The following is a 25,576-nucleotide window of genomic DNA, read 5'->3' on the forward strand; positions in this document are numbered from 1 at the left end:
ACCATTGACTGCTTTCTTTTCCGTTGGTGTAGGGCACTTCACTGGAGTCATGAGAGCATATTCAGAGATTTCGGGAACACTAGCTGGGAGAACGCCTGTTAGCCCTGGAACGGGATCTAGTTCAGCGGATCTAGTTCAGCGGCAACGCCTTCTAATTGGCCTGGCTTCCCGCCGAAGTCTAGCTTATAACGCTGGACCGTCAGGTACTCTGGCAGTGGTGTGTCTGTGCTCTGCTCATCAGCCTTGCGGCGGGCGTCCAGCTCCCGCCTCCCGATCGCCAGTCGCGGATATGCTAGGTCCCCACCAGGAGGATCCGTTATGGTCGAGATAGCGTTTGCGGCTGACATAGTGTTGCTGACTGCTGACATGTATTGGGCGTCTGCTCACATAAAAGCCGGCTTAACAGAGCTCAGTTCATACGACGCACCGCACTAGAAATCTGCTGAAAAAAACGGAGGTGTGGGTGTGCGGTTGCACTGATGAATGGCACAGGCAACTTAAGGTAACATTTATCATGCCGTCGCGATGACCGATTGGATCCAGTCCACTGATGGTCCAAGCGCGATGTTGACATCCGGAAACTCTTCGCTACCACAACCGACTCCAGCAACAGCCAACCCCACTGCATACCACCTCGTGATGTCACCCTCCCTGACAACTTCCATTAACACAGAACCCTGGTCGCCTCCATTAATGGCACACGAGAACTCCGGTGTTGATTCAATAAACTTCGTACAAAACGAGCCTGCATCAAAATACTGGGTGTGTGACCGGATCTTCGTGTAATTGCTTCTACAACCTCCGAAATCCACCACCCTCACCCTGGCCCATTTCAGAGACAAGAGCGCAGTGTTGGCACCAAATCTGGGCGCGCCCCAGCCCGCGAAGATGACGTCATTTCCCACTGGTACAGTCGATGTGAGGGATGGGTCTGGCAGACAAAGAGGGCCCACAGTGCTGGAGAACGAAATTTTTGACGCAGTCTTCAGCAGGGCAATGTCTTGAGCTCCGTTTTCCGGCGGCGCAAACTGTGGATGTCGCACAACTTTTATGATGTCCAGTTCGAACGAAGGAGCGTTGGGATTGTCGTCAGAGGTGTCCTGCAAGTCGAGGTCACCGAGACGCACACTCAGCTGGCGGTCATCGTGAGCGCAGGTCGCCCCCGTCAACACCCATCGGTCAGAGATCACGGCGCCCCCGCAAAACGGCGTACCTCTGCCGCCCTTTCGCCTTTGGGAGATGGCCGCCATCCAGGGAAAGTTGGCGGCGTTTTTGGCGAACGCGGCGCCCAGCTGCGCCGGTGGCGAAAAGCTGGTCCGTCCGCAGTCGGCGCGGCGCGGTTCCCGTCCGGGGCAGCAGAGCAGCGGACTGGTGGCCGCGTCTAGGCCGCAGAGAGGCCGGTTTAGTGTCACTAACAGGTCCTCTCCGCCCGCCGGCAGTAGGTCGGGGCAGTCCCGTAAGTGAATGCAAAAGCCGGCTGCGCCGTCCGGGGTGGAACAAGGCCGGCCTAGGTCGCCCTGAGGCCGGTCGGCGGCATCTGGAGCTGCGGTCACTGCCGTACTCGGGGCCGCATCCTCCTCCTGGTCCAGCTCAAGGCGGCGCAACAGCCAGTCAACGTAGGCCGACAGCTTAGTGTAGAGGCCGGGTCGTTGGCCGCAGCCAAGCGGGTCGCCAGACGACACGACGCCATACGCCACGAAGCGGCCGCTGTCCGCGTCGCCACACACCAGCGGGCCGCCCGAATCGCCCTCGCAGCTGTCGGCGCCGCCACCCGTCGGGCCCGAGCAAAACATGCCGCCGGGCAGGAAGCGGTCCTGGTAGATCTCGGGCGCGCCGCAGAAGGCGTCCGACACCAGCGGCACCGAGACGCCGCGCAGCACGTCCGAGATGGGCGCGAGATCCGCGATGCGGCCCCAGCCGGACACCTCGCATGGCAGAAACGTCTCGTACTCGGTGTCGTCTGCCGGCAGGCAGGCCGGCTGCACGTAGCGGCCGAACTCGATGCCGGGTCCGACGCGGCGACGTAGCCGCAGCAGGGCCACGTCGTGCCGCAAGCCAGTACCCGTGCCGAACCGGCTGTGCACGTGGTAGCTGACGACGGCAAATTCCTGCTCGAACAGCTCGCGGTCATCAAATCGGAGGTCTCCGACACGCACCAGCAGCCGACGGGGGACCACCTCAACTACGCAGTGGGCGGCCGTCACCACGTGCTCCTGCGAGACAATGATGCCTCCGCAGTGATGTACGTAGCCCTTCACATTGGCATCGTACATGACCAGCCGCGCCTGCCACGGGTACTGGCCATAATAGGCGGAGGTGTTGCCCGGCCCGACTATGAACGGTCGGAGCGCCTCGTCCGGCCGCACAAGGCGGCGGCCGCAGTCCGTCGGCAGAAGGTCCGGCCGGTTGCTGTTGGCTGTGATAACCGCGTCCGCCAGCCACGCCGTCAGCACAAGCTGGAGCACAGCCCCGAGCTGTGTGCGCACACCGACACCCATTTGTGGTTGAAGACAAACGCCTTCCACGGCCCGACCGCCGCTCCTGCCGCCGCCCAACTGGTCAGATGGCGCAATTATGCGTGCCGCGGGCTACAGCCTGGAAATCCCAGCGTCTGAGGCATGCAGAGGCGCGCAAAGCTTTGGTGTTTGGGGGAGCGAAGCAACCCCGTAGACAGCTGCTGGAACATTTACGCAAGTTTGATGTGCTGTTCAAAACTCATGCTAAGAGACTACTAGTCCAAAAGTAACCAGTTTATGGGAAAAACGGGTGGAAAAACCGAGGCTCATGGTAGATCAACAAGGGGCATGCCATCCCAGGCAGACATAGGCGTAGGAACGTTTCAAACAGTGGGGGGGAGGGGGGGGCAAGCTCAGGGCGTACTTCAGGAACTTTCTCCGCAAAACAGGCCCGACGACCGGGGGGACTGCTATTCTAGGTATGCGCCTAAAGCTGTTTCTCGCTGGCACACACTCGCCTATCCGACTCATCGATATCATTCGGGAAATGACAGGTGTGTGCGTTCGTGGCTAAGGTGTGTGTGTGTGCGCGTGGCAAAGGTGTGTGTGTGTGTGTGTGTGTGCGTGCGTGTGTGCGTGCGTGCGTGTGTGCGTGCGTGCGTGCGTGCGTGCGTACGTGTGTGTGTGTGTGTGTGTGTGTGCGTGTGTGTGTGTGTGTGTGTGTGTGTGTGTGTGTGTGTGTGTGTGTGTGTGTGTGTGTGTGTGTGTGTGTGTGTGTGTGTGTGTGTGTGTGTGTGTGTGTGTGTGTGTGTTTAGGCGCATTTTGTTGATCAATGGGCATGCAGCTATGTCATGCATCAGAGTTCGCGCTCCGCCGGCCCTCCCTGATAGCGCCGTTGTGGTCCGGTTTGCGGAGCCCCGATCAGGCCTCGCCGGCCCTCCCTGATGGCGCCGCTGCGGCCGGTGCTGATCCGGTATGATCGGCGCCGGCGTCCCCCGGCTGCGAGACCCATCTCCGAGGCTCACCGCGTGCGTTCTCTGTGGAACGCGCATTAACGCTGCGCCGAGTGACTTATCTTCACTCATGTTAGAATTAAGTATAAGAAGTCTGCTGTCATTCGCCTGTTGGTCTCCCGCAATTTTAAAGGGAGGAACAGTAGTTTGGGTCTGCGCCACATGCGTTACTCATGATTATTACATGGTCCTTTTCATAACTTGGATTGTCCTGTTTTGTCAAAAGTTAAGACTTCAAGTGATGATGTTGTTTGGACCAGTCGTTAGTCGTGATAACCTTGTCGTCACCCTTGCGCTCTTTATATGTGAGTGAATAAAACCATTTTTCAAACATCGAAATAAGTGGTTTTTTTTCTTAACTGAACGTTTATTGCCATTCTGCAGGCAGGCACGCATCTGCCTATCATGAACAATCTGAGCTGTCCTCTTTTGCTGTTTACTTAGGTCGCGCGTTGCGTCATTCGGCTTCACGGATCGTAGTTAGGATGCAATCACCTGCGCACGCCTTCTCACCCATTTATGCACGCAGGTCTCCTATATTTTTGTATGCATTTATGCCACACCACGGTGTCACGCTCCAACAACGTGACTACACTTAGCCGTTAGCCTAGTATCGTATAAAGCTCTACATGTATGAGGCGAGATGTCCGGGAACTTGGCAATATTTCGCGATCAGCTCAGATTTCCTTGAAAATATGTCATATGACTAAGCATAGCACAGAAACATCGAAAATGGCGTGTTTCTGCAATATCATGTGGCCTTTAAGGTTAGGGACCGGGAACCTCATACCATCAAAAGATGATCAGGAATTTAACATTTGCAAGCACCAAAATATTTACAAGCCCAAGAACTAGCGTCCGTTAACAAGTCCTGACCTCTTCAGGTCGCCCTTCAAGGTCAAACTCAGGCTCGACGGGCGGGGAGCCCGGCGCGAACTTGACGTTCGTCTGCGTGCTCTGGTGCCGCGGCTTCTGCTGGACCGCAGGCCTGAGGCGGACAGCAGCAGTACGGGCCTGTGCCCGGTCTGCTGGGGCGCGGCTTATTGCGCTTGTGGGTCGCGAGCAGCGGAGTCGTGGCCACATACCTACCGCCGAAGAATAACCATGGGCTTTACCGCAAATACATGCATGATACACAGGTACATGGTACATAGTTAAGTGTTCTGTATTTGCTGGATGAAAATGTCCTCGACTCCCACAGGCTACGTATAGTCATCGACTTGCTACTGTCCGTACAGAACATAGTGCCCAGAGAAGCGGCGCGTGCCTGCGATGGAACAGCCAGGTCTCAAGAGCCGTTTAGTCAGTTCCACATGAAACACGGATCGAATAGGAGCCCAATGAACCAATGGGTCACACAGTGACGACACGACACGTGCGAAAGCCGGACACAGCACGCCCGTCGCTTGCGGAGAGAGCGCGACAGCACACACGTACGGACACTCTGCGCCCCCAAGGCCGGGGGACGGCGCGCCGGCGGGCACAGGGCGGCGCTGGAGATCGCCGGCGCGGTCCCGCCCGCCCGCCACAGCACGCCCGACGGCCGCGGCGAGACGACGGCGCGCGTCTCAGTAGCGGCCGGCGCGCCCCTCTCGGCCCTCCCGGCCGCCGCCGCCTCCTCCTCCGCCACCGCCGCCGCCGCCACGCTCACGGCTGCGTGAGCGGCGCCGCTCACGGGAGCGCGAGCGCCGACGGCGGCCGCCGCCGCCACCACCGCGGCCGCCGCCGCCGCCGCGGTCCCGCGAGCGCGAGCGGCGCCGCCCGCCGCCCACATAGGCCGGGCCGCGCCGGCCGTACAGCTCCTTGCGCAGCTCGCGCGAGATTGGCTTCAGGTGCATGAAGTTGCAGAACCCGGAGCGCGTGCACTCCCTGTAACGGAAGCGGGTGGTCAGCGGTGGCACGCACGTGGTCGAAGCAAAGTAACCCTTCGCTGCCCACCACTAGGTAATAACTGCAATGCGCAGGCCCGCCATCCAGTTTTGTAAAACACTATTTGATCCCCCACAGATGGTTCAGTGCAGCGGGCCTGCCTCTCCCACCACATGGTTTTCCTTCAACTGAATACGCGTCGTCACGTGCCCGCCCAAACAACCGCGCGTTAGCCCACATGTCACCAACTTTGTCCGTGCCGGAGGCCCAGTTGATTAGAGCACGTGCCTTCAGATTCACCCACCCGTGGCGCCCTGGGTTAGAGTCGTTTCAGGGCACTAGTATTTGCCCTTGATAGGTATGGCCAGTGGCCGATGGCAGTGGACGCACTAAAGGTCAGGTGACGTCAGAGGGCAGGACGGACCAGGCTGAGCATTGCAGCATGTAAAACTCTTGCCACCAAGCTCCGCCGTTGACATGACATTACGCGATCGAATGATAGGGGTCAGAGTTCACACAGCAAGAACTGCTTAGCAAAAGCTCTGATCCCACAGAGCCGTGTATTCGAAATGCTCGGATTACATAAAAACATCTCCAACTCCACCGCACCACCAAGGGACAAGTGCAGATATGGTCACCGGCGCGGCCGAGCCGACCGTGGCCTGCCGTCCGCTTACTCACCCGACTTCGTACTGGCGGCAGCAGGCCTCGCGGAAGTCGGTGACCGGACTAAGCTCGGCGTGCACTGGCTGGCCGCCGAACCAGCGGTTGTTCAGGTCCAGCACTGCCTTGTCGGCGTCTTCCTCGCGCCGGAACTTGATGTACACGTTGCCGACGAGGTGGTCGCCCAGGTTGTCGCAGACATTCATCTCTTCGATCTCGCCGAACTGCGGAGGGACTCTCATTAGCTAGTGCGCTCGTGATGCCGAACGGTGCGCGACGCCCACCGTCGCACTGCCGCTCGATCTGACCTCTATGCTGTTTAACAACATATGACATTGGGAGCAAAGGAAGAGGGAGCGATACTGTTTGAGCCACGCACGGAGCCTGGGAGACTGAGACCACGGGGAGCTGCACCACGCTTCACGTTCACAAGATCACGACCAACGGGTGGGACCAGTCGCGGCGCTTGTAACCACAGTGGGCACACGTGTCCCAAGACTGCAACTTTTTCCCATCCTGGGGTACCAGCAATCAAGGACATAACAAGATCCGGTGAGCTCACCTTGGTCTCGCACTCGACAAACACGTCCTCGAAGAAATTGTCAAAGTGCTCCTGCATCTCCTCGTCCGAGATGTTGGCCAGGTGGCTGCCGTCGGCCGACTTGGCCGAGTTCTGCGGGTTCACGTACAGGTTCTGCAGCACGATCGTCTGGCTGAAGGTGGGCTTGTTGTGCATCCGGGAGCAGCGTTCGCCATGGCGGCACGCACCGATCTTGAAGTAGAAGGAGCAGTTGACTCTGAAACACGTGTCAAACGTAAATGTAGCCAGTCAACGAATGTGTGAGTCGACATGACTGCGAGATGATGTCACAATTGTGATAACAAATGAGGTATTACAAGTGGTTGCCGGCTTTCTTCGCCGAGCGACGGAGTTCCTATGGACGATTTGTGTTTGCGCTGTCTTCGGATTCACTGAACACCATTCGTGGGATTACCTGGCCCTCCCGAGCTCTGGCTGTCGGAATGCGACGAGAATCGAGTGTGACATGCTGACTATCAGGGACGTAGGTGGGTGATGGGAAACAAAAATAGTTTGTAAACCTGTTTTAAGTGCAGCAGTTGAATCGCTTGTTGCTTTCACGGATATCAGTTGGCGATAGCCCATCGTTATACGTGTTTGCGTGCCCCGCCCTCGTCATACGTGTTTGCGTGCCGGTAGGTTGCTGTTCCAAATGCCTGAAGAACCCCATTCTATCTGTTTCAAGAACCAAGAAGATATTTATATTTCTGTTCTAAGAAGTTGTTTCACTGGCTGTGAAACAAGTTCTGCTGGCAGTTCACCGCAGATGCTACATGACCAACATTTAAAAATAAAACAGTAACTACATAATCAATGGAGTAAAATAGCACACCTATCTTTCTTGTTTTATGCAAATGCATGCTAGAGATGCATTATGCTCTAAATGCAGCTGTGCAAGAATGTCACCCTGGTTATAGAAACCACAGGTGATGAGGTGGGGCAGTCCTGAGAGGTGAAATCATCATATCAATGATTGACCATATCTTTTGATACCTTGCACTTCCTTGGAAAACAATGGAGCAGTAGAAAATTGTGTGTTGCATGCCATGCAATAACACAAAATGCATTTCCACTTCAAGAAACTTTCACTTCATTTCAAGTTTGACAAAGTGATCTTAGGCTGTAAATGACAAAAGGTACTAACATGCAATCCTTCACTCAGATATGCTCTTAATAAACTTTTGATCAGAAATATTTCAGATGGCTTAGCAGTGGTTTAGTGTTGAAAGGGAAAGCTTCTTAAACGCAAAAACTATTTACAAACAAGGGGTTGAGCAGAAGCCTTTCATCCCTTAGGACAATTTAAAAGCCATAGAGAAAATGTTTGACAAGCATAGCATCATCAAAAGGTCACATATTTTTCAAGTCATCATGTTGTGACCTTGGTCAGGCAACTTAACACAGCAAGCATTCTAAAACTTCATGACACTTGATGAAACATTTGGCCTAAAACATCAAAATTAGTGCTGTGAATTTGCAGTATGGCTATGTGATCCAGAAATATCAATGTCATGCATGCAACATTAGCATTTGAGTTCCTACATGGGTCTGCCTGAATTCATGCCATTTTCCCAAAGTGTCTATTTCAGGATAATAATGATAATGATTTCAGTTTGAGGGAACATAGACTGTATTTATCACATGGTGCTCATGTCTATTTAAAGAACTGTATTTTGGTTAGCTGATCATGCAGGGCCTGAGATGTCCTTCCATCTACAGGTGAGCAGTCACAACTTGTTGCATGGTTATGCAAAATTTTGCATTTCAAATCATCTTTCACTTTTTAATTGTCCATTCCACAAGTGAAGTTCAGTTCTTTAACAGGAGCATAATACAATTCCAGTGAGAGGTGCAATGCATGTCATTCATAATCTCAGCCCAGTCTGAAACTGACATATCACTTCTCTAACCAACTTCTCTGTTTTGAACAAAGAGCAACACTGAAGAGCAAAGTTTATGAAACAATAAAGACAAGGTGTAAGTATCATGAAAAAGTTATTGGACATTATCCTCATGTAATGTGATAATATATATATATATATATATATATATATATATATATATATATATATATAAACATTTCAGTCAGTGAGCTATCCAGGCATGACCACATGTTATGGAGCCTTGAGAAGGACTGGTGATGTTTGGCTTTTGGCCACCAAATGGCCACAGAAGTCAGTGTGCTCAAAAACCCCAATAAACAATAAAAATGCCTGGCTTTTAGCCCCCCATATATATATATATATATATATATATATATATATGTATATATAATATCACAACTTAAATGCAAACCAGGGTCTTCTGGATTCAAAGGATTGGAATTAGGATTAGGATTCAAACCAGGGTCATCTGGTTGTGAGGCTAGTATACTATCAACTAAGCAAGTTGGTGAGGACCGAAAAGGACCAGAAGCCCTTTCTGGATGATTGTTAGCCAAATGTTGTATAGCACAAAGTCTTTTCTTTACAATTTGAAAATAATCTGGAAGAACAGGAGGAGTTTTCCAGTCCATTTAGTTGGTAAAGTTCTTGATTCCAGTATTACATAAGTAGAGAATTTGATTTGTGACATGTGCATGCCTGAACTAAAATGTCATCCAGACCCTCTTGAGACTCAATAACACCTCAACAGTGGACAGAGTTAACTGGCCAAAGCATTATGTACATACTAATACACCAGACCAGGATGATAGTCAAAAGCAATTAGCCCATCCATGATCACTGAAGAGTGTGATGTGGTATACTGTACTGAGTGGTGTTCTCATGGGCAATACATTTTCATCATTCACCTTGCAACCTTTCTTTGACACCAGGTGAGTTCAATGCATCTTACAGAAGACAGCAGTAAAATGAGAGTGATAGAAATGGGCAATCAACTTCCAAACTAAGCTCTGGAGCATAGCTGTGGGTTATATTGAACATGACCAGCATGGCAACGGCACCATAGCCAAAATCTATGTGCACATCCATCATAAATAAAGTGCATATTCTGGTGCATGATTGCCACCAACTTCAACACATAGGGCCAGTAATTTGGGGGTCAGGGTGTACTTTCCTACCTAACATTAGAAAAAATCATTGTACACCATTCGTCATGTTTAAGGCATGACATATCATAAATAATCTCACAACAGGTAGAATCATGCTCCTACCTTCGAATTTCAATAACTTCGATGGCGGGCCTCCGAGCGCCGCGCGCACCGCACCGCCTGGACTCCCCAGCGCCGTTTCCGCGTGGCCGTTGCGTAAATACAATATTTCTGCGTGCCAAGAACTGTACAAAATGTACGGGACCAAAGTGAACCATTCGTCATGTTTAAGGCAGGACATATCGTAAATAGTCACAAAACAGGTAGATTAATGATCTTAGCTTCAATTTTTTTATAATTACGATGGCGAGCTCCCGAGCGCCGCACACACACAGCACCCGCGACACCGGCGCCATTACTGCTCGGGTCACATTACTGCGAACCATAAAAATGTACCGGGACAAGGTAGCAAGAATCCATGAAATTTGATCCTCGACGCCAACGGGACCATGGGTTGCAGGGGAATTGGGTGAGGAATGTAAAGCAAAATGAGAACATAGCAGCTAAATAAAAGCTCACTATATGGCACCTATATATGGCATGGAACATGGATGCCAATGAGATGCTGGGTTGAAGGGGATATAGGGTGGGGAGGGGAGGTTAGGTTAGGTTAGGTTAGGTTAGGTTAGGTTAGGTTAGGTTAGGTTAGGTTAGGTTAGGTTAGGTTAGGTTAGGTTAGGTTAGTTAGGTTAGGTTAGGGTAGGGTAGGTCAGCTTAGCTAAGCTTAGGTTCTGGTCTATTCTCAGGTAAGGTTAGGTTAGGTTAGGTTAGGTTAGGTTAGGTTAGGTTAGGTTAGGTTAGGTTAGGTTAGGTTAGGTTAGGTTAGGTTAGGTTAGGTTAGGTTAGGTTAGGTCAGGTCAGGTCAGGTCAGGTCAGGTCAGGTCAGGCTAGCTTAGCTTAGCTTAGCTTAGGTTCTGGTCTATTCTCAGTTAGGTTAGGTTAGGTTAGGTTAGGTTAGGTTAAGTTAGGTTTGGCTAGTTTAGGATATGTTCTGGACAATTCTGGCCTGCGTGTTTCATAAATGTACCTAAACTCGATAAGAAACGATTTTGGTTGCTTTATTATTGTTACCTTGGACCCGTACATGTTTTATGGTTCTTGATACGCAGAAATATTGTGCTTTCGCAACAACGTAGAAACAGCGCTTGGAAGTCGAGGCAGTGCGGTGCGGGGCGTGCGGCGCTCGGGAGCTCGCTATCGTATTTATTAAAATTTGAGGGTAGGAGCATGATTCTATCTGTTTTGAAACTATTTACGATATGTTCCGCCTTAAACACGACGAATGGTTTACCTTGGTCCCGTTCATTTTGTAGAGTTCTTGGTAAGCAGAAATATTGTATTTACGCAGCGGCAACGCAGAAACGGCGCTGGGGAGTCCAGGCGGTGCGGTGCGCGTGGCGCTCGGGAGCCCGCCATCGAAGTTATTGAAATTCGAAGGTAGGAGCATGATTCTACCTGTTTTGAGATTATTTACGATATGTGCCGCCTTGAACACGACGAATGGTGTGCAATGATTTTTTCTAACGTTAGGTAGGAAAGTACACCTACACCAATTTGGGGTAGCATGCTACTACCAAGTTTGGGGCAATAATGAGCCATAACATTTACCACATAGAGAACAATTTCAAAAATAGCGTAATTCGGCACGGTTCAAGTCAAGCGCACGACAGCGCGAGGTTCTGCACACCAATGTCACATAGGTGGCCTGCGTAATGAATGGATTTTTGCACACGAATCACGCTACCGGAACAGGTTCCACTCACTTGTCCTTCTCGGTTCCAAAGATCGAGGCGAGATACTCAGCCATGCTGAGAATTAACTGTTTTACTCGACGTAACTGGCAACTGTTGGTCCCATTCCCTGAAGGGTGTCAGCTTCAATAAGAATCGCAGTTATCACCCACAGGCCTACGCTCACTTGCCACACAATTTTGGCGTTGGCAATTTTGACGCGCAATGCGCGCACTGCTTGTAAACGTTCTAGATTCGAACGTGGTTTGGACAAATACCGAGTCTGGCATTTTTGATGACGTATGCATTATTAAGAATGTACTTTTCTCACAAGAAAATAGTCAACTGCGTAACACCTTTCCTGAAAAATATACTTATTTTTAAAGCTTTTGTCTCCTTATTCTCCCTTAGTACAAGACTGTATTGATTTTCCGCAGTTCTGTTCCTGCGGCGTTTGACCGTTTTCTGCAGTTGGTTACCACTTCCAGTATTTTCGAATGCAGGTGATATTAATGCAGTCAATTTCAGACACGATGATGATGAGAGCCGCGCAACCTTTTGTGAATTTATGTGATTAATGTTTGATGCATCCTAGTGACGTCATCAAGGGCGTTGGCAGAAAACCTTGGCAGCAGCTGACTGAGGCACGGAGGCTGATGCAGCGATGCCGAGACTCGGTATCGAGTACGCGCACTGCGTGTTTGGGGTTCTGGAAGGGTATGGGCGTACATGTCTGTGTTACAACAGTTTCAGTTTGGTTGATGTCAGGGTGGTTGATATCAGGGTTGATATCATACTGAGATCCTTGTTCATCTGTGTGACTTAGTTGTCATGTGTGTGACTTACCATAGGTTGCCTTGTAAGTTAGGAATATTTGTGATGTGTAGGAATACAAGAAAACGAATCTTTGGTGGTCTGACCAACAGGTCTCCTCCCTACCGCGTCCATATGCAGTTGTATCGTTGAACGTCAACGCATGCCTTCAGTGCAGCCTGCAAAATTCGTCTACTGTGCTGAATTTTGTTGCTGCATCATTGTAGTGTATTTGACACAACTTAAGCCAAGCCATATTTGTGCAGAATTTGGCATTGTGTTTTTCAAAATGCTTTGGAAAGTATGTCTGCCTGAAATTATTTTTGCAACTTCATATTTTTTGGTGATGGTCCACAATGCAATGAAAGTGGGCATCAAACCTGCAAGAAGCTGAGTTGCCAGATTTGCAGTGTGTGTGTGTGTGCCAGTTGCCAAAACATGACAGATTTTGGACAAAATTTTGGGGTAGGTTTGGGACAGTAAGGTATGTTTTGGGGCTGGAATTCCTTAATAAGGGCAGCCTATTGTACCCCTGGGCTGGCATCAAGCTTAGTCAAAGATGGGTGGAGCAGGAAACAGCATGGTGCTTAAGAGAAACAAATAATGGACACTTACAGAAGGCAGTTGCAGCCATGAAACCCATGTGTCTTATTTGTCCTAACTGTGTCAGAGTGGCCTTTGACACCATCTTCTGTTCTGCTCAGGGTGCAACTACTCGTTCAACTCATTATGTGGTTAGAGGTCCTTCAATACTTGAGAAGGCAATTGACTGTCAATGGCCTTGTCAGACTAGGTGAACCAGCCACAAACAACTAGATACCAGCTAGGCTAGTGTCCTACAAAATGGCTTCAAAACCATGGTGGCTCTGAAACAAAATATTGTTTGCATTGTGAACTGTGTGATGCGTTTTTTAGATGCTGTGAATTTGGTAATGTTATAGTCCAATGCATGATGTTGAATGGTTAATTCAGTATGCACCCGACCAATCTTGAGTGGAGTTATAGGGGTAATCAGCTAGGAAGTGCAAATTAGATTGGAAGGTGTTGGAGATGATCCCCCAGTCTTCAAATATCTTTGGCTCAGTCCCAGACAAAGAAGATGGCTGCCACATTCAGAACTGGATCGAACATGCCCCAGATATTTTGACTGGTTTGCCACCTTTTGCAGTGTGCATGTGTTGACATTGCTGGCAAGATGTCTTGCTCTAGCTGCTGCAACAAATATGGATTCTTCACAAAGGAGGTAAAGTGAGAAGTTGCTGATGGAACCTTTGCACACAAAATGAATTTGGCTTTAAGCTGCATGATTTTTGTATTTTCAAAACCAATTTTTCATGCGTCAGTGTTTTTTAGCAATTCAAGTTGATATGTTCCTGCATCAATGGTCAGTGCACTGTGCCAGCTGTTACCTTAAAATATCACATTGCACTAATATTGGCCACATGATTGCATCATAGTTGAGATTGATGCATGCTTGTTCCACCTGCCGCATGGTACGGGTGTGCGGATCTGGATGGGTTTGTTTAGCATTCACGGCGGAGTGGTCCCTGCATAGCGCACCAGGAATGGAAAGATCAGCTTGCTGCATCTGTTAATTATGCTTGTTACTCGACCAATCATTAGGAGTTTTTGTAGCCAACAGACAATTATGAATGCACATTTTATGTGAACAAAAACATAGAGTGCGGATATTCAGGGACATGTGAAGGAATCCCCCCCCCCGCCCGTAAAGGCCGTGGAGTCTCACGCGGAGTGCCTCAAGAAACCGCGCATCACGTCCCACGTCGTGCCCGCCCGGGGATGCGACTTTCGCATGCTCGCGCATGCGCAGCACTTGGCGCGGCACCCAGAATGCCTGGTACAGTTGTTTCTGCCACCTAGCGGCCGGCCGCGTTTCCAGCGCCGGCGTTGCCGACAGCCCGGGTGAGAGCCGCCTGGCGACAGATCTCCGAACCAACCGCCCCGAGGTTTTGGGTGCAACCGGGCCCGCGCCCTACACGGGACGGTGCCCGCGCTCCTTCCCTCCTGAAAGCACAATACCGACCGCGAGCGGCAAGCAAGTCCCGCACCGCGGCGGGCGAAACACAAAGTGAACCGACGATAGACACAAACTGCCGCGCCTATATTGACCATGGTTGTGAGCCAGGGCAAAGCACTTTGAGTGGGATACAAGTGCTTAACGTGTTTTAAATAAGAGTGTGCCACCCATGAAATGTTCAAATCTATGAATTTAACATTTTTGTTCCAAAGGAGGAGCTCCACCATGGCAAGGAACAGTTGAAATTTTTCAGGTATACTGCCATTAATTCCCTGTGTGATGTCTGTTGCAGGATGGATTGGGAGGATGTATTTTCTGATCGTCAATATTCATATGCAAAAATTATCAGATTAGCTTAAATATACATGACCAAAATGTTGCTAACTGATACATGCTTAAGATCAAATATGTACAGGCATCCAGTTAAGTTTTAGGCATTGCAGTCTACAACAACACTGCATGGCCTTTGGTGGCATCTAGCAACAGCTACTAACTTTGGCTGTTTGGCTGGGATGGTAGTAATGCCATTAAAGTTCATGGGCCAGCCACTGACCTTTTTTTAGGTAGATGTAAGTGCCAGATTAGATCCCAGTGGATTCACACAACAGCAGAAAGAGTGTATCAAATCGAATATGTCACTTCTACTTGTTTCTTCTTTGCCTCTTTACATACAGTTTTTGCTCCCATGCCACAGGACACTGAACTGCTTTCTGCATTTGACCATTTCATTATTGGCTATTGGCCACTGGAGTTGTTCTTTGTTTCCATAATCCATCTAGGTGTTTTGTTGTGATTGACCATGCAGAGTTCCTCATCAAGTTCCAAACCAATTGCACCAATTCACTGTGGTTCTCTTAATGTATCCGTGGTCAGACTCGGTCTGTTCCTATGGGCGGTAAATGACCACTGCAGTTGGCGCCCCCGAAAACCCCAATAGACAACAGCAAAAGATCAATCTGCGCAGCTGACAGGCATTGCAACCTGCACCTATCCAGACTCCTGCCTAATCCCATTACTGTATTCCAGGGCTTCTGACTCGGCCCTCCCCTGTTCCAGAGGTCCACCAATGACATATCCCTCCATACTCCTGAGGCACGCATGGTACAGCGTGGTAACAGCACCCAAGTTTTGGTTAGTGCCAAAAGTTCTGGTATGCTCATTCAATGTTTGGTTCCACTTTCAAAGTTTTTTTGGACAATGAGTCCGAACCTCTTGACCGCGTAGATTTTTACGATCAGCGCCCATGCTAAGTAGTGCTTGTTATGCGAGCCCTTACCCCAATATTTGACTGTGAATTTCCGGGTCAACACCAGAATTTTGCGGCGAGAGCGTAACGTGCCGCAATGCCCGGTATGGTCCGTCCTGCCCTCTGTGTTGACCCGATCTTTTAGCGCAGCCGCTGTCACCAACCGCAGGCCATCCTAGTCAGGGGCAAATAGTGAGCCTATAAAGCAACTCGAACCCAGCCCGCCACGGGTGGGTGAGTCGGAAGGCAGGCGTTCTAACCATCTAAGCTATCGGGACGAACAGCTCTGTAAAATTGCCATCGGAGTTTGAAAGCTAACGTCAGGAAAGTGGACCACATTGTTTTTGCTTTTGATTACGATTGTCACTGGGTAGCCTTGAGCACGGCGGTTCGGTGAGGATAAAACAGTTATACTTTTATCCTTGTGATGGCATTACAAGCCTCCGGCCTCGGTATCGCTATCTCAAGTGTCCGATCTGCCGCCTGTCGCTCTGTTCACATCCCCTGTGATGAGCTGCCCGTCGTTTCTGGTGCCGGCAGCACGAGTATCCGATCTGCCGCGTGTCGCTCCGTTCGTGCCGCCTGTGATGAGCCGCCTGTGGTTATCGATACCGGCAGCACGAGTGTCCGATCTGCCGCTTGTCGTTCTGTTCGTGCCGCCTGTGATGAGCAGCCTGTCGTTATCGATGCCGGCAGCACGAGTGTCCGATCTGCCGCTTGTCGTTCTGTTCATGCCGCCTGTGATGAGCAGCCTGTCGTTATCGATGCCGGCAGCACGAGTGTCCGATCTGCCGCCTGTCGTTCTGTTCGCGCTGCCTGCCCGAGAAGTTGCCGGTGCCGGTGCTCGGTGGAAAGAAGCTGGCCGTCTGCAGGAAGTGCTACAATAATGCCACCACCATTGAGGACGAGGCGCCGCCGCTGCTGCCGCCCGCGGCACTCGAAAGGTACACGGCGCACTGAGCGGTACAGCAATTCACAAACTGTACAGTCTGTATCCTACAAAACCGCTCAAGGCAGGGAACACACGGGAACGTTTTGATCAGTTGTGCTCGGTGCGGCGGCTTTTCAGTTGGATATGCACAGCTTTGAGTGCCGGCCTCACGCTGAGTTTACGCGGACCCGAACGATGCCATCTGATGTGAGTGTGACCGTGGCCATGCGGTTGTGAGTGTCCCATATGAAGCGGTGGCCGTGACCGTGCGCCCCCTGTGATGCCGTCACATCGGCTGCCAGGCGTCTGGAGGAGCTGGAGAACCCGGCGCGGCCGCCCTATCACCGTCTACCGCGAGTCGTCGCGTGCTGCCTCCCTGAAGCAGGGCCTCAGTCGCCAGGACTCGGAGCTGGTGGACCGGCTCGAGGCGCTGAAGGCCGACAGGAAGGCCAAACAGTGAGTGGGCGCTCGGCACGGCCGGTCGGCACGCTGCTGTTAGCCTTTTCAGACAGTGCCCGTAGTGTCCAAGATGTCTTGTTGAAACTCAATGATCCATTCATTCCGTTGTGGTTTATAGTTGGTACCAAAAAATTAGAGACTAAATGACGACTCACAGTTTTTTCACGTTGCAATGCGGTCAGGCCTCCGGCACGTGTGGCACTAAACAACCCCATTTTGTAACTGGTCTGATTGCGAGAGGAACTTTTCGCATACGCGATTACGATTAACGCGATAACGCGATAACGATTCGCATACGCGATTTCTACCGTTTCGCATACGCGAACGGTAGAAACGTGCCGGACAAGCGCGGCCAAAGATTGCATCGGTAGATTCATTGTTGCTGGGATCTGGCCTAGTTTGATGTCATTTTCTGTAGTGAAATATGAGCAGACTTTCCTTAATTGTACTGGGTGCCTGACCAGCGACGCCAGCGATAGTTAGGCTCAGCCACCCAGAGGAGCGCCACACCACCCACTGGGTCAGCCAGTGGAGCCCGAGCAGTTCCCTAAAGACATGTGACGGGCTGCGACGTCAGCTGACCAGCTCTGTTTGATCAGTGTGCCCACAGAGCGGGAGATGGAGGAGCGGCTGTCGGCGCTGAAGGGAGAAGCTGGCGGCGCCGGACCGTCGCAGGCCTCCAACCTACCGGTCAGTGCAGCGGTACTAGCCAGGCTGACCTGGCGCTGCATACCCGGGTCTCCATATACCAATTTATGCAGCAGATATTGCTCCAGCTGTTGAGTGGTAACCGTAGACTTATGATTATAGAGGAGCGTAATCAGATGTCGGTCATAAAATTCATTGATGTAAGTTCCTTCTCATAGCCACACAATATCCACTGTATCTAAGGAGAACGGATTTGTTTTAAAAAGGTCCATGGTGTTTTATGGGTAAAAAGGCCCACAACTATTTGTGGATGCATTGGCAGTAATCTTGGACCGCACGGCTTTGTCTGATTCGAACCGCCGTCGAAGTGGGCGTCATTGGAGCAGAGTACGACGTTGCGGTGTGCTCTTGACGGCGTCCAGGGCTTGATAACCTCGGTCGACGGGAAGGAGAACCGACGGGATAGTAGGCGGCCAGCGTGTCAAAATCGCCTCAGCAGAAGATGTGACAGAGATCGAAACGTCGTCTTCAAAGCTGTGAATGAGGCCGAACCAAATGAGCGGAAAATTCTAGGTTTCCATGGATTGAGACCGAAGTCTTTAAAGGTTCCGAAATAAGGGCTCGAAATCTTCCTTAAAGTTATCATTTTTAGCGAAACTCTTGAATTTCGACACATTAAAAGGTGTCACTCGCGATCGTAATTAATCAAAGAAAAAAAAACTTAAAAAGGGAGGTATCAGGTGGGTGGTTCAGAGCCACGTTGAACATTTAACATTCTGGCGCATGACTTCGGCTTTTGTCGGCTGCAGCTTCATGCTGCAACTTTCTTTGAGACAAGTGCACCCCAAAGTGGTGATCTTTCTTTAGGTAGCATGGCTGGAGTAAAACACCGAGGGTATGTACCCACCCATGTTTTTTTTCTCTCCTTTTGGTGTTGCGCGGGATACAGACATGTGGTTTGATCATGCGACGCCAGCGTTATGCACAATGTCCTGGAGAAGATCACGGTAACCTCCCCACTTCGCTCCTGCGAGAAGCCGCAGTCACCAGATCGGTCCTCGGAGGAGCGGCGCCGGCCCTGACCCCGTCCGGCGCGTCTCACCGTGTCCCTGTGCACCACCGACAGCCCGAGGAGCACCGCTCGGCGGCCGAGCAGGAGGCGGCGCTGCTGGCGCAGACGCGCGGTGAACTGGCCATCGCCGGCCGGTACCGGCCCGAGGAGGGCCTGCACGAGCGGCTGGCCCGGTTGCGCGGTCTCTCCACGGACGAGCCGGCCGAGCGCGACCAGGTCAGGGTGCGGGCGGCCCGGCGTGGGCCTCAGCGCTGGGCCAGGAGAGGGTGCAGTGGGCCGCCGTCGGCACGGCAGCCACGGCTGGTGTGTGGGCACGTCACACCACTCACTCATCCGCTCTATGGTGAAGACAGGCCCGCGGCACGGCGCTGTGGAGCTGCACAACTGCGAGCGGTGCAACGATTGTCATTGTTCTTCCAAGGCTGCAGGGTTGAAAGCACTCTTTATTTTTGCTGCATTGCTTTATGATGTTTCATCACCTGGGGTGGCGTGTTATGAGGTGGTTTGTCATCCATGGGGTGAATTATTGTGTTCTTCGCAAACATAGGTTTCTTGGTCTTGTACACACTTCCTAACATGAAGGTATCTGGTTTGTTGTATTTGTTCTGACGGCGAATTTGCCTCTTGCTGAGAACCATGATTGCTTTACCATCCCCTTTGCTGCTTGAGACCTGTGCTATCGGCTCTGCGTAACCACGCATTTGAAGCGGTCTTCAGTCTTCCAGGCCGTCGTGAGCTGCTTCACATTTGGTTATGTTTGGTTTGGTAAGAATCCCGATCATCGTCAGTATCGGCGGTTCCAGCCTGTTCGCTAGCCGAGCGCGGAATCGGATGACAGTCCAGGTCTGCCTCTCCGGGTGGGCACTGGCAGCCCCTGAGTCCGTGCCCCCGCCTCCGCGTGTTCCTATTCGTGTGCAACCGCCGGCCCCATGACCAGCGGAGTGGCTGTTGCGCTGCAGCCGCCCGAGCTGCCGCCCAGCACCGACGGCCAGACGGCCGACGAGCTGATGACGGTCGTCAGCCGCGAACTTAACACCGAGGTCGAGCGCGCCGACCGGCTGGCGCAGAAGGTCGCCGACATTCACCATAGGTCAGTCGCAGAAGGTCGCTGACATACACCACAGGTCAGTCGCAGAAGGTCGCTGACGTACACCACAGGTCAGTCGCAGAAGGTCGCTGACATACACCACAGGTCAGTCGCGGAAGGTCGCTGACATTCACCACAGGTCAATCGAAGAAAAGTAGAAGAGGGCGCCGATACCTAGCACGAGTAAGCGGCAGAAGGTGCCGACTTCCACCACCGGTAAGTAACAGAAAGCGCCGACAGACACCACATGCAACATGTAAGTGGCCGAAGACGCCGACATCCATCACAGGTAATTGGTTGAGAGTGCTGGCACCCATCACAGGTAAGTGGCAGAAGCTCGCCGACGGACACCACAGGTAAGTGGTAGAAGGCGCTGATATCCACCATAGGTGAGTGGCAGAAGGTCGCCGACAGACACCACAGGTAAGTGGCAGAGGGCGCCGACATTCACCACAGGTAAGTGGCAGAAGGTGCTGACATTCATGACAGGTAAGTGGAAGGTGTCGACATCCACCACAGATTAGTGGCAGAAGGCGCCGACAGACACCATAGCAAGTAGTAGGTAAGTGGCGACAGGCACCATAGTAAGTAGGTAAGTGGCAGAAGGTGACGATATCCACCACAAGTAAGTGGAAGGTGTCGACATCCACCACAGGTAAGTGGCAGAAGGCGCCGACACCCACCACAGGTAAGTGACAGAACGCGCCGAAATTCACCACAGATAAATGGAAGAAGGTGTCGACATCAACCCAGGTTTCAAAATTCACCACAGGTAAATGGAAGAAGGTGTCGACATCGACCACAGGTAAGTGGCAGAAAGCGCTGGCAGACAGCACAGGTAAGTGGCAGAAGGCGCCGACATCCACCACAGGTAAGCGACAGAAGATGCAGACATCCGCCAAAGGTAGTGGCAGAAGGTGCTGACATCCAGCACATGTAAGTGGCAGAAGGTGCCGACATTCGCCACAGGTAAGTGGAAGAAGGTATCGATATCCACCACAGGTAAATGGCAGAAGGCGCTGACATCCACGAAAGGTAACTGACAGAAGGTGCCGACAGACACCACAGGTAAGTGGCAGAAGGTGCTGATATCTACCACATGTAAGTGACGGAAGGTACCGACGTCCATCACAGGTAAGTGGCAGACCGCGCCGACATTCACCGCAGGTAAGTGGAAGAAGTTGTCGACATATTCCACAGGTAAGTGGCAGGAAGCGCCGACATCCACCACAAGTAAGTGGCAGAAGACGCCGGCATTCACCACAGGTAAGTGACAGAAGACGCCGACATACTGCACAGGTCAGAGATAGAAGGGCACTGACATCCCAAAGGTCAGTCGCAGAAATTCATCAGTCCTCGTGTGGAGGATAGGTATGTGGGGCTGTGATCCGTTCTTCCGTGTCTTTAGCTTAGCTGATTATTTCGCAAGCGGAAGGTCGTAGCGCGGCCCGCCGGCTCTCGCCGTGCTCCGCTGCGTGAGCTGCGCCGCACCATCGCTGACTCGCCGTGCTCCGCTGCGTGAGCCGCACCATCGCCGGCTCTCGCCGTGCTCCGCTGCGTGAGCCGCGCCGCACCATCGTCGGCTCTCGCCGTGCTCCGCTGCGTGAGCCGCGCCGCACCATCGCCGGGTCTCGCCGTGCTCCGCTGCGTGAGCCGCGCCGCACCATCGCCGGCTCTCGCCGTGCTCCCCTGCGTGAGCCGCGCCGCACCATCGCCAGCTTTCGCCGTGCTCCGCTGCGTGAGCCGCGCCGCACCATCGCCGGCTCTCGCCGTGCTCCCCTGCGTGAGCCGCGCCGCACCATCGCCGGCTCTCGCCGTGCTCCGCTGCGTGAGCCGCGCCGCACCATCGCCGGCTCTCGCCGTGCTCCGCTGCGTGAGCCGCGCCGCACCATCGCTGACTCTCGCGTGGCCGCTTGACCGCCAGACTGGAGGAGGTGAAAGGAGCGGCGCACGGGCCTGGCCGGGGCGCGTCGCCGCCGCCGCCGACGCCGCCGGACACCGCCGACCCGTCCGAAGAGGAGGAGGTGCAGAGGCTGATACAGCAGGTGAGCGGCGCGGGCACTGGCCCGGTGCAGTGCAGCCTGCGCTGGCACTGGTATCGACGCTCGAGGCCCGGTGCAGTGCAGCCTGCGCTGGCGCTGGCATTTACGCTCCTGGCTTACGGTCTATGGTGCCTGATGATTGCTTCTCAGCATGATTTGTGCCCGTGTATTGACAACCACAAGATGTGGAACGAGCTCTATAGGCTGCTCGAAGAAAATGGTGTCGCGTTGGTGCGCGCACTCTGTTTTCATCCAAGTACACTCCACGCTAGCGTTGTGATGTGCAACAAACGTGACGGACTCCGAGCAGACCTTCTTGTGAGCGTGTCTGAAGTCACGTTATTTTTTTTTTTTGTCAATTGGTTGGTTTGCATTTAACTCGTTACTCTCCCGATTTCAGTCAGGTGTGCTTCCGGACGGTTTGTCACTTGCTGCTATGCCTCATTAGTGATGAAAGTAGTTGATTTCTACTAATATCAACTCTCGTGGTACGGTGATGCCATACTCCGTAGCTGTTGTGTCTTTATGTTGGCGTAACGATCGTTTTACCCTCTTCACCCCGCGCTTCTACCTCCTCAGATACAGGAGAGGGCAAAACTGGAGGAAAAGGAGATGGAGGAGGAGCTCGAGTCGATCTCTTCAGTGGACGACGAGGTAAGACTGCAGCTGGGTTTGTCTGACGGCACATCCGCCTGCCTTGAACACGGAGGGTACGAATAGGTGGAAGACTGGCGGTACGTAAACAGTGAGGGCCCAGCTTGGGCTCTTAGGCGGTGGCGAAACCATTCATGGTGCCCCCTTTGTCGCTTCATCGATGGCTGGTGTTCAGGGGACCGGGCTTGCGCCATGTCGCGTCCCTGTGGTCTGGGCCGCTACCTATGCTTGGTAGTATGGCATGCTGTTCGCCCACATCGGGCGTAAGTTCGTTTTGGTGGAGCTGTATGTAAACGTAACTGGATTTGCCCAGCTTGGACAGTCACCAACATGACGTTAGTAAATGATGGCAATGTTAGCAACAGTGCTGGTGCTCATTTGCGACACCGACGACACAGAGGAGAAAGTATATCATGGAGCATTGTCTTACAACTGTGTGTTCCAGATCGATGCGGCTCCCATCCCTCTCTTAGTCGCGCTTCAGTCTAGCCAGGGGCGTGAGTGGATAACTCCACGCTGTGTGGTGGGGTGCTGGTAGTGTAGTGGTTAGCGCGTCTGCGTTAACCACTGCGCGTCTGGGAAACCAGAGGTACGGGGTTCGATTCCCCGCGGTGCCCGCCCTTCCTGCCAGGGTGGGAGGCCGGCGACGCCATATAGCCTCAGCAGCTGGGTGCGTCGTAAAGCCCCAATGACACACACACACGCTGTGTGGTCGTGTGCCATACCTCCAGTCCAGGACTGGCGATGGGCGCAATGTGGCGTGAGAGCTCCGGGTCAGCACCAGCAGTGCGGGCCGCGCCGTGACCGTGCACCGTCCTCTCGTCGCGCAGGAGCTGCCCTGGTGCTGTATCTGTAACGCGGACGCCACCGTGCGGTGCGGGGGCTGCTCGGGCGATCTCTACTGCCGTGCCTGCTTCCGCGAGGGACACAACGCCGAGCTTCGCGACCACGAGCACGAGCCGTTCCCGGCGCCCAAGTAGCACCCACGCGGCCTTGTCGTGTCTCCTCATCATAATTGGTGTCAGAGTGCTGTGCTCAGGCACTCGGGCAGTGTCAGCAGGTCTGCAGTTCGGCCTGAAGTGTGCCGCGCCGTGCCGCAGCGGCCGGGGTTCATCGCTGGACGATGAGATGCGGGGGCGGCAGGAGTCGGCCTCCGGACCACGTCGGCTCTTGGTCTAGAGGCCGACGAGTGGTCGAGTCGCGCCGCCCGGGGGTGGCAACGCCGCGGCAGCTGAAGGTGGTGTTGAAGATGAATATGGAAGAAGGCGCTGAATGTGTGGTTCGCACCGGCTACGAGGACGCCTAATGAGCTATCTGCGAGACACACTGCCGGCGCCGTGGTCGGCGTTCCTGGGCGGCTGCGGCTGGGCCGTGGGTGGCTGCAGCATTGCTGTGTGTCCGGTCAGTTAGGATGTAGTCACGACATCCAGGGCTGGCAGGCCGGTATGCCGGTGAAAAGCTAACGTGCTGCTGTTGAGCTGTCACCATGGGCTTTGTCTTGCAATTATATATATACATACACCAAATATACACGTGATATAGATGTGACAATTTGGTGCTTGAGGTATAAGTTTGATGAAAAACGGTTTCGACTCCGGAAAACTGCATGGAATCGCGGAGTCATTGCGGTACGCGCGGAACATGGTAGTCACGGAGGTGACCTTTGCCAGCCACAGCCAGGTTATTCTATCAGTTTATGTGGTCTCACATTCTACAGATGTGTCGAGTACGAGCTGATGAACCGAATGATGAATCACACCGTGACGATGAGATTCTTGGAGAAGGCGACATCCCGCTCGGCTGGACCAGGCTAGCCCGGGCGGGACGCACAGTAACCCGGGGCCGCGCCTTGACCTACCGCGTAGTAACGTGCAGGGCAGCCCCAGAGGCCCCTAGTGTGGCCTTTTCCCAATGGCTGGTCAGAGGATGCGCGGGAGTATAGAGCTGCCGGTGCCGGCGTGAGCCGCCTGGCCCGGCTCAGCTGCTCGACCCTGCTGCCAGTGACTGGAGAGCAGGCTGTGCCGTCTGCACGCAGGGTGCCAGCCTGCGGAGATGTCCCTGGTCCACGCTGGTGTCAGCGCAGATCTCGGGCCGTATTTCTGTAACGCTCCCTAGAGTAGTCTGAAGCCTGACAACCGGCAGATGGTCAGCCGATCTGGCCACGCTTCCCGATTTGGCCGAGAAAGGCTCGGGGGCGGTGGCCACACCGTCCGACTGTACAAGTAATACCTCTCGGAGATTGAGCCCGTTGGTGTGCCATTGACACTCCAACCGGTGCACGAGGTGTCTGTGACCCACCACGACCAGGCGGTGTACTTTTCCATCTAATTGGTTCCGCCGTTGTGACCCGTGTTCACCTCTGTTCTACCGTACCCGGGGGCAGAAGTATCCAGTAAAGCCTCAAGCAATTGAGTGCAGCTCCAAGTGTACTTAAGCGCCTTTCGTTGAGTGCCGACACGAACATCACTCCATGGACAAGAGCCTTACAGTCGCTTGGTGCTTTCGTCCGGCGGCATGCGTTCATTCTCCATTCAGCACATCCAGATGAGCGTTTGCAGCTATCCTCTGGAAACGATCTCGAGCTGTCGCGATCTGTGTACTATCTACTAAGTTGTTACTTAGTTGTTACTGTACTAAGTTGTTCAGTGCATTAGCGAGGGGCATTAGTCACATAGATAAGACAGTAGTATTAGCCTTACCTTCCTTCCTTCCTTCCTACTTACCTTCCTAGCCTAGCCTTCCTCGGAAAAATCAGGAGAATATAGATAAAGTTAGGTTGATAATTCGGCAACATGCCTTTCTCGAAACAATAGCAAATGCTTCTGCTATTGTTTCGGGAAATGGATGTTGCCAAAATATCAACCTAGCTATTTCTCTATTCTCCTGTTTTTGTTATTGTCGAGGAATAAGACTAATACTACTAATGTTTATCTAAGTGCGTTTTTGAAGGACATTTTCCTCAATAGTTAGCGTTACTTTCGATGTCAGCCGCCGAGATCTGAATGTCCTGAAGTTTTGACAAAATTAGCAGCTGTTTGTAACTTTCTGTTTATTCCAAATATACCCTTGTATCTGCGTCATCATTGCGGGAAACGCACCGATAAATGTAAGAGTTTGGCATGCCGGCCAGATTTCGTGCGACCTGGGCTGTACTTTTCGCACTTTGTCGGGATTTCGGTCGTA

At 52.7% G+C, this 25,576-nt stretch overlaps 3 protein-coding genes across 3 annotated transcripts; 1 reads left to right on the forward strand and 2 right to left on the reverse strand.

Annotated features, from left to right (window-relative positions):
• Positions 1 to 359: 359 nt before the first annotated feature.
• Positions 360 to 2,545, reverse strand: LOC119105755 (transmembrane protease serine 9). Its single transcript, XM_037229253.1, has one exon. The coding sequence runs from the start codon at positions 2,496 to 2,498 to the stop codon at positions 513 to 515; it is 1,986 nt and encodes a 661-aa protein (XP_037085148.1). The 5' UTR covers positions 2,499 to 2,545; the 3' UTR covers positions 360 to 512.
• A 2,574-nt stretch (positions 2,546 to 5,119) lies between these two features.
• LOC119105762 (splicing factor U2AF 35 kDa subunit) lies at positions 5,120 to 11,627 on the reverse strand (the record flags this gene model as incomplete). The annotated part of the gene is made up of 4 exons (XM_037229266.1): positions 11,437 to 11,627; positions 6,565 to 6,799; positions 6,021 to 6,226; positions 5,120 to 5,339 (listed from the first exon to the last, which is right to left on the reverse strand). Coding segments are annotated over exons 1-4 (705 nt in total), but the record flags the coding sequence as incomplete, so codon positions are not given.
• A 4,559-nt stretch (positions 11,628 to 16,186) lies between these two features.
• Positions 16,187 to 23,932, forward strand: LOC119098664 (abscission/NoCut checkpoint regulator). The gene is given in 10 exon segments (XM_037221648.1): positions 16,187 to 16,240; positions 16,275 to 16,444; positions 16,734 to 16,767; positions 16,769 to 16,887; positions 17,490 to 17,580; positions 18,665 to 18,826; positions 19,570 to 19,700; positions 21,622 to 21,742; positions 22,319 to 22,393; positions 23,224 to 23,932. Coding segments are annotated over 10 exon segments (1,107 nt in total). The 3' UTR covers positions 23,374 to 23,932.
• Positions 23,933 to 25,576: the final 1,644 nt, after the last annotated feature.

Source organism: Pollicipes pollicipes, unplaced genomic scaffold (assembly GCF_011947565.3).
Source record: "Pollicipes pollicipes isolate AB1234 unplaced genomic scaffold, Ppol_2.1 Scaffold_2555;HRSCAF=2994_pilon_pilon_pilon, whole genome shotgun sequence".
Classification (NCBI taxonomy): Eukaryota; Metazoa; Arthropoda; class Thecostraca; order Pollicipedomorpha; family Pollicipedidae; genus Pollicipes; species Pollicipes pollicipes.

Coding starts and splice junctions, on each gene's coding strand:
- LOC119105755 (XM_037229253.1), bottom strand. CDS start 2,498: ATGGGTGTCGGTGTGCGCACACAGCTCGGGGCTGTGCTCCAGCTTGTG.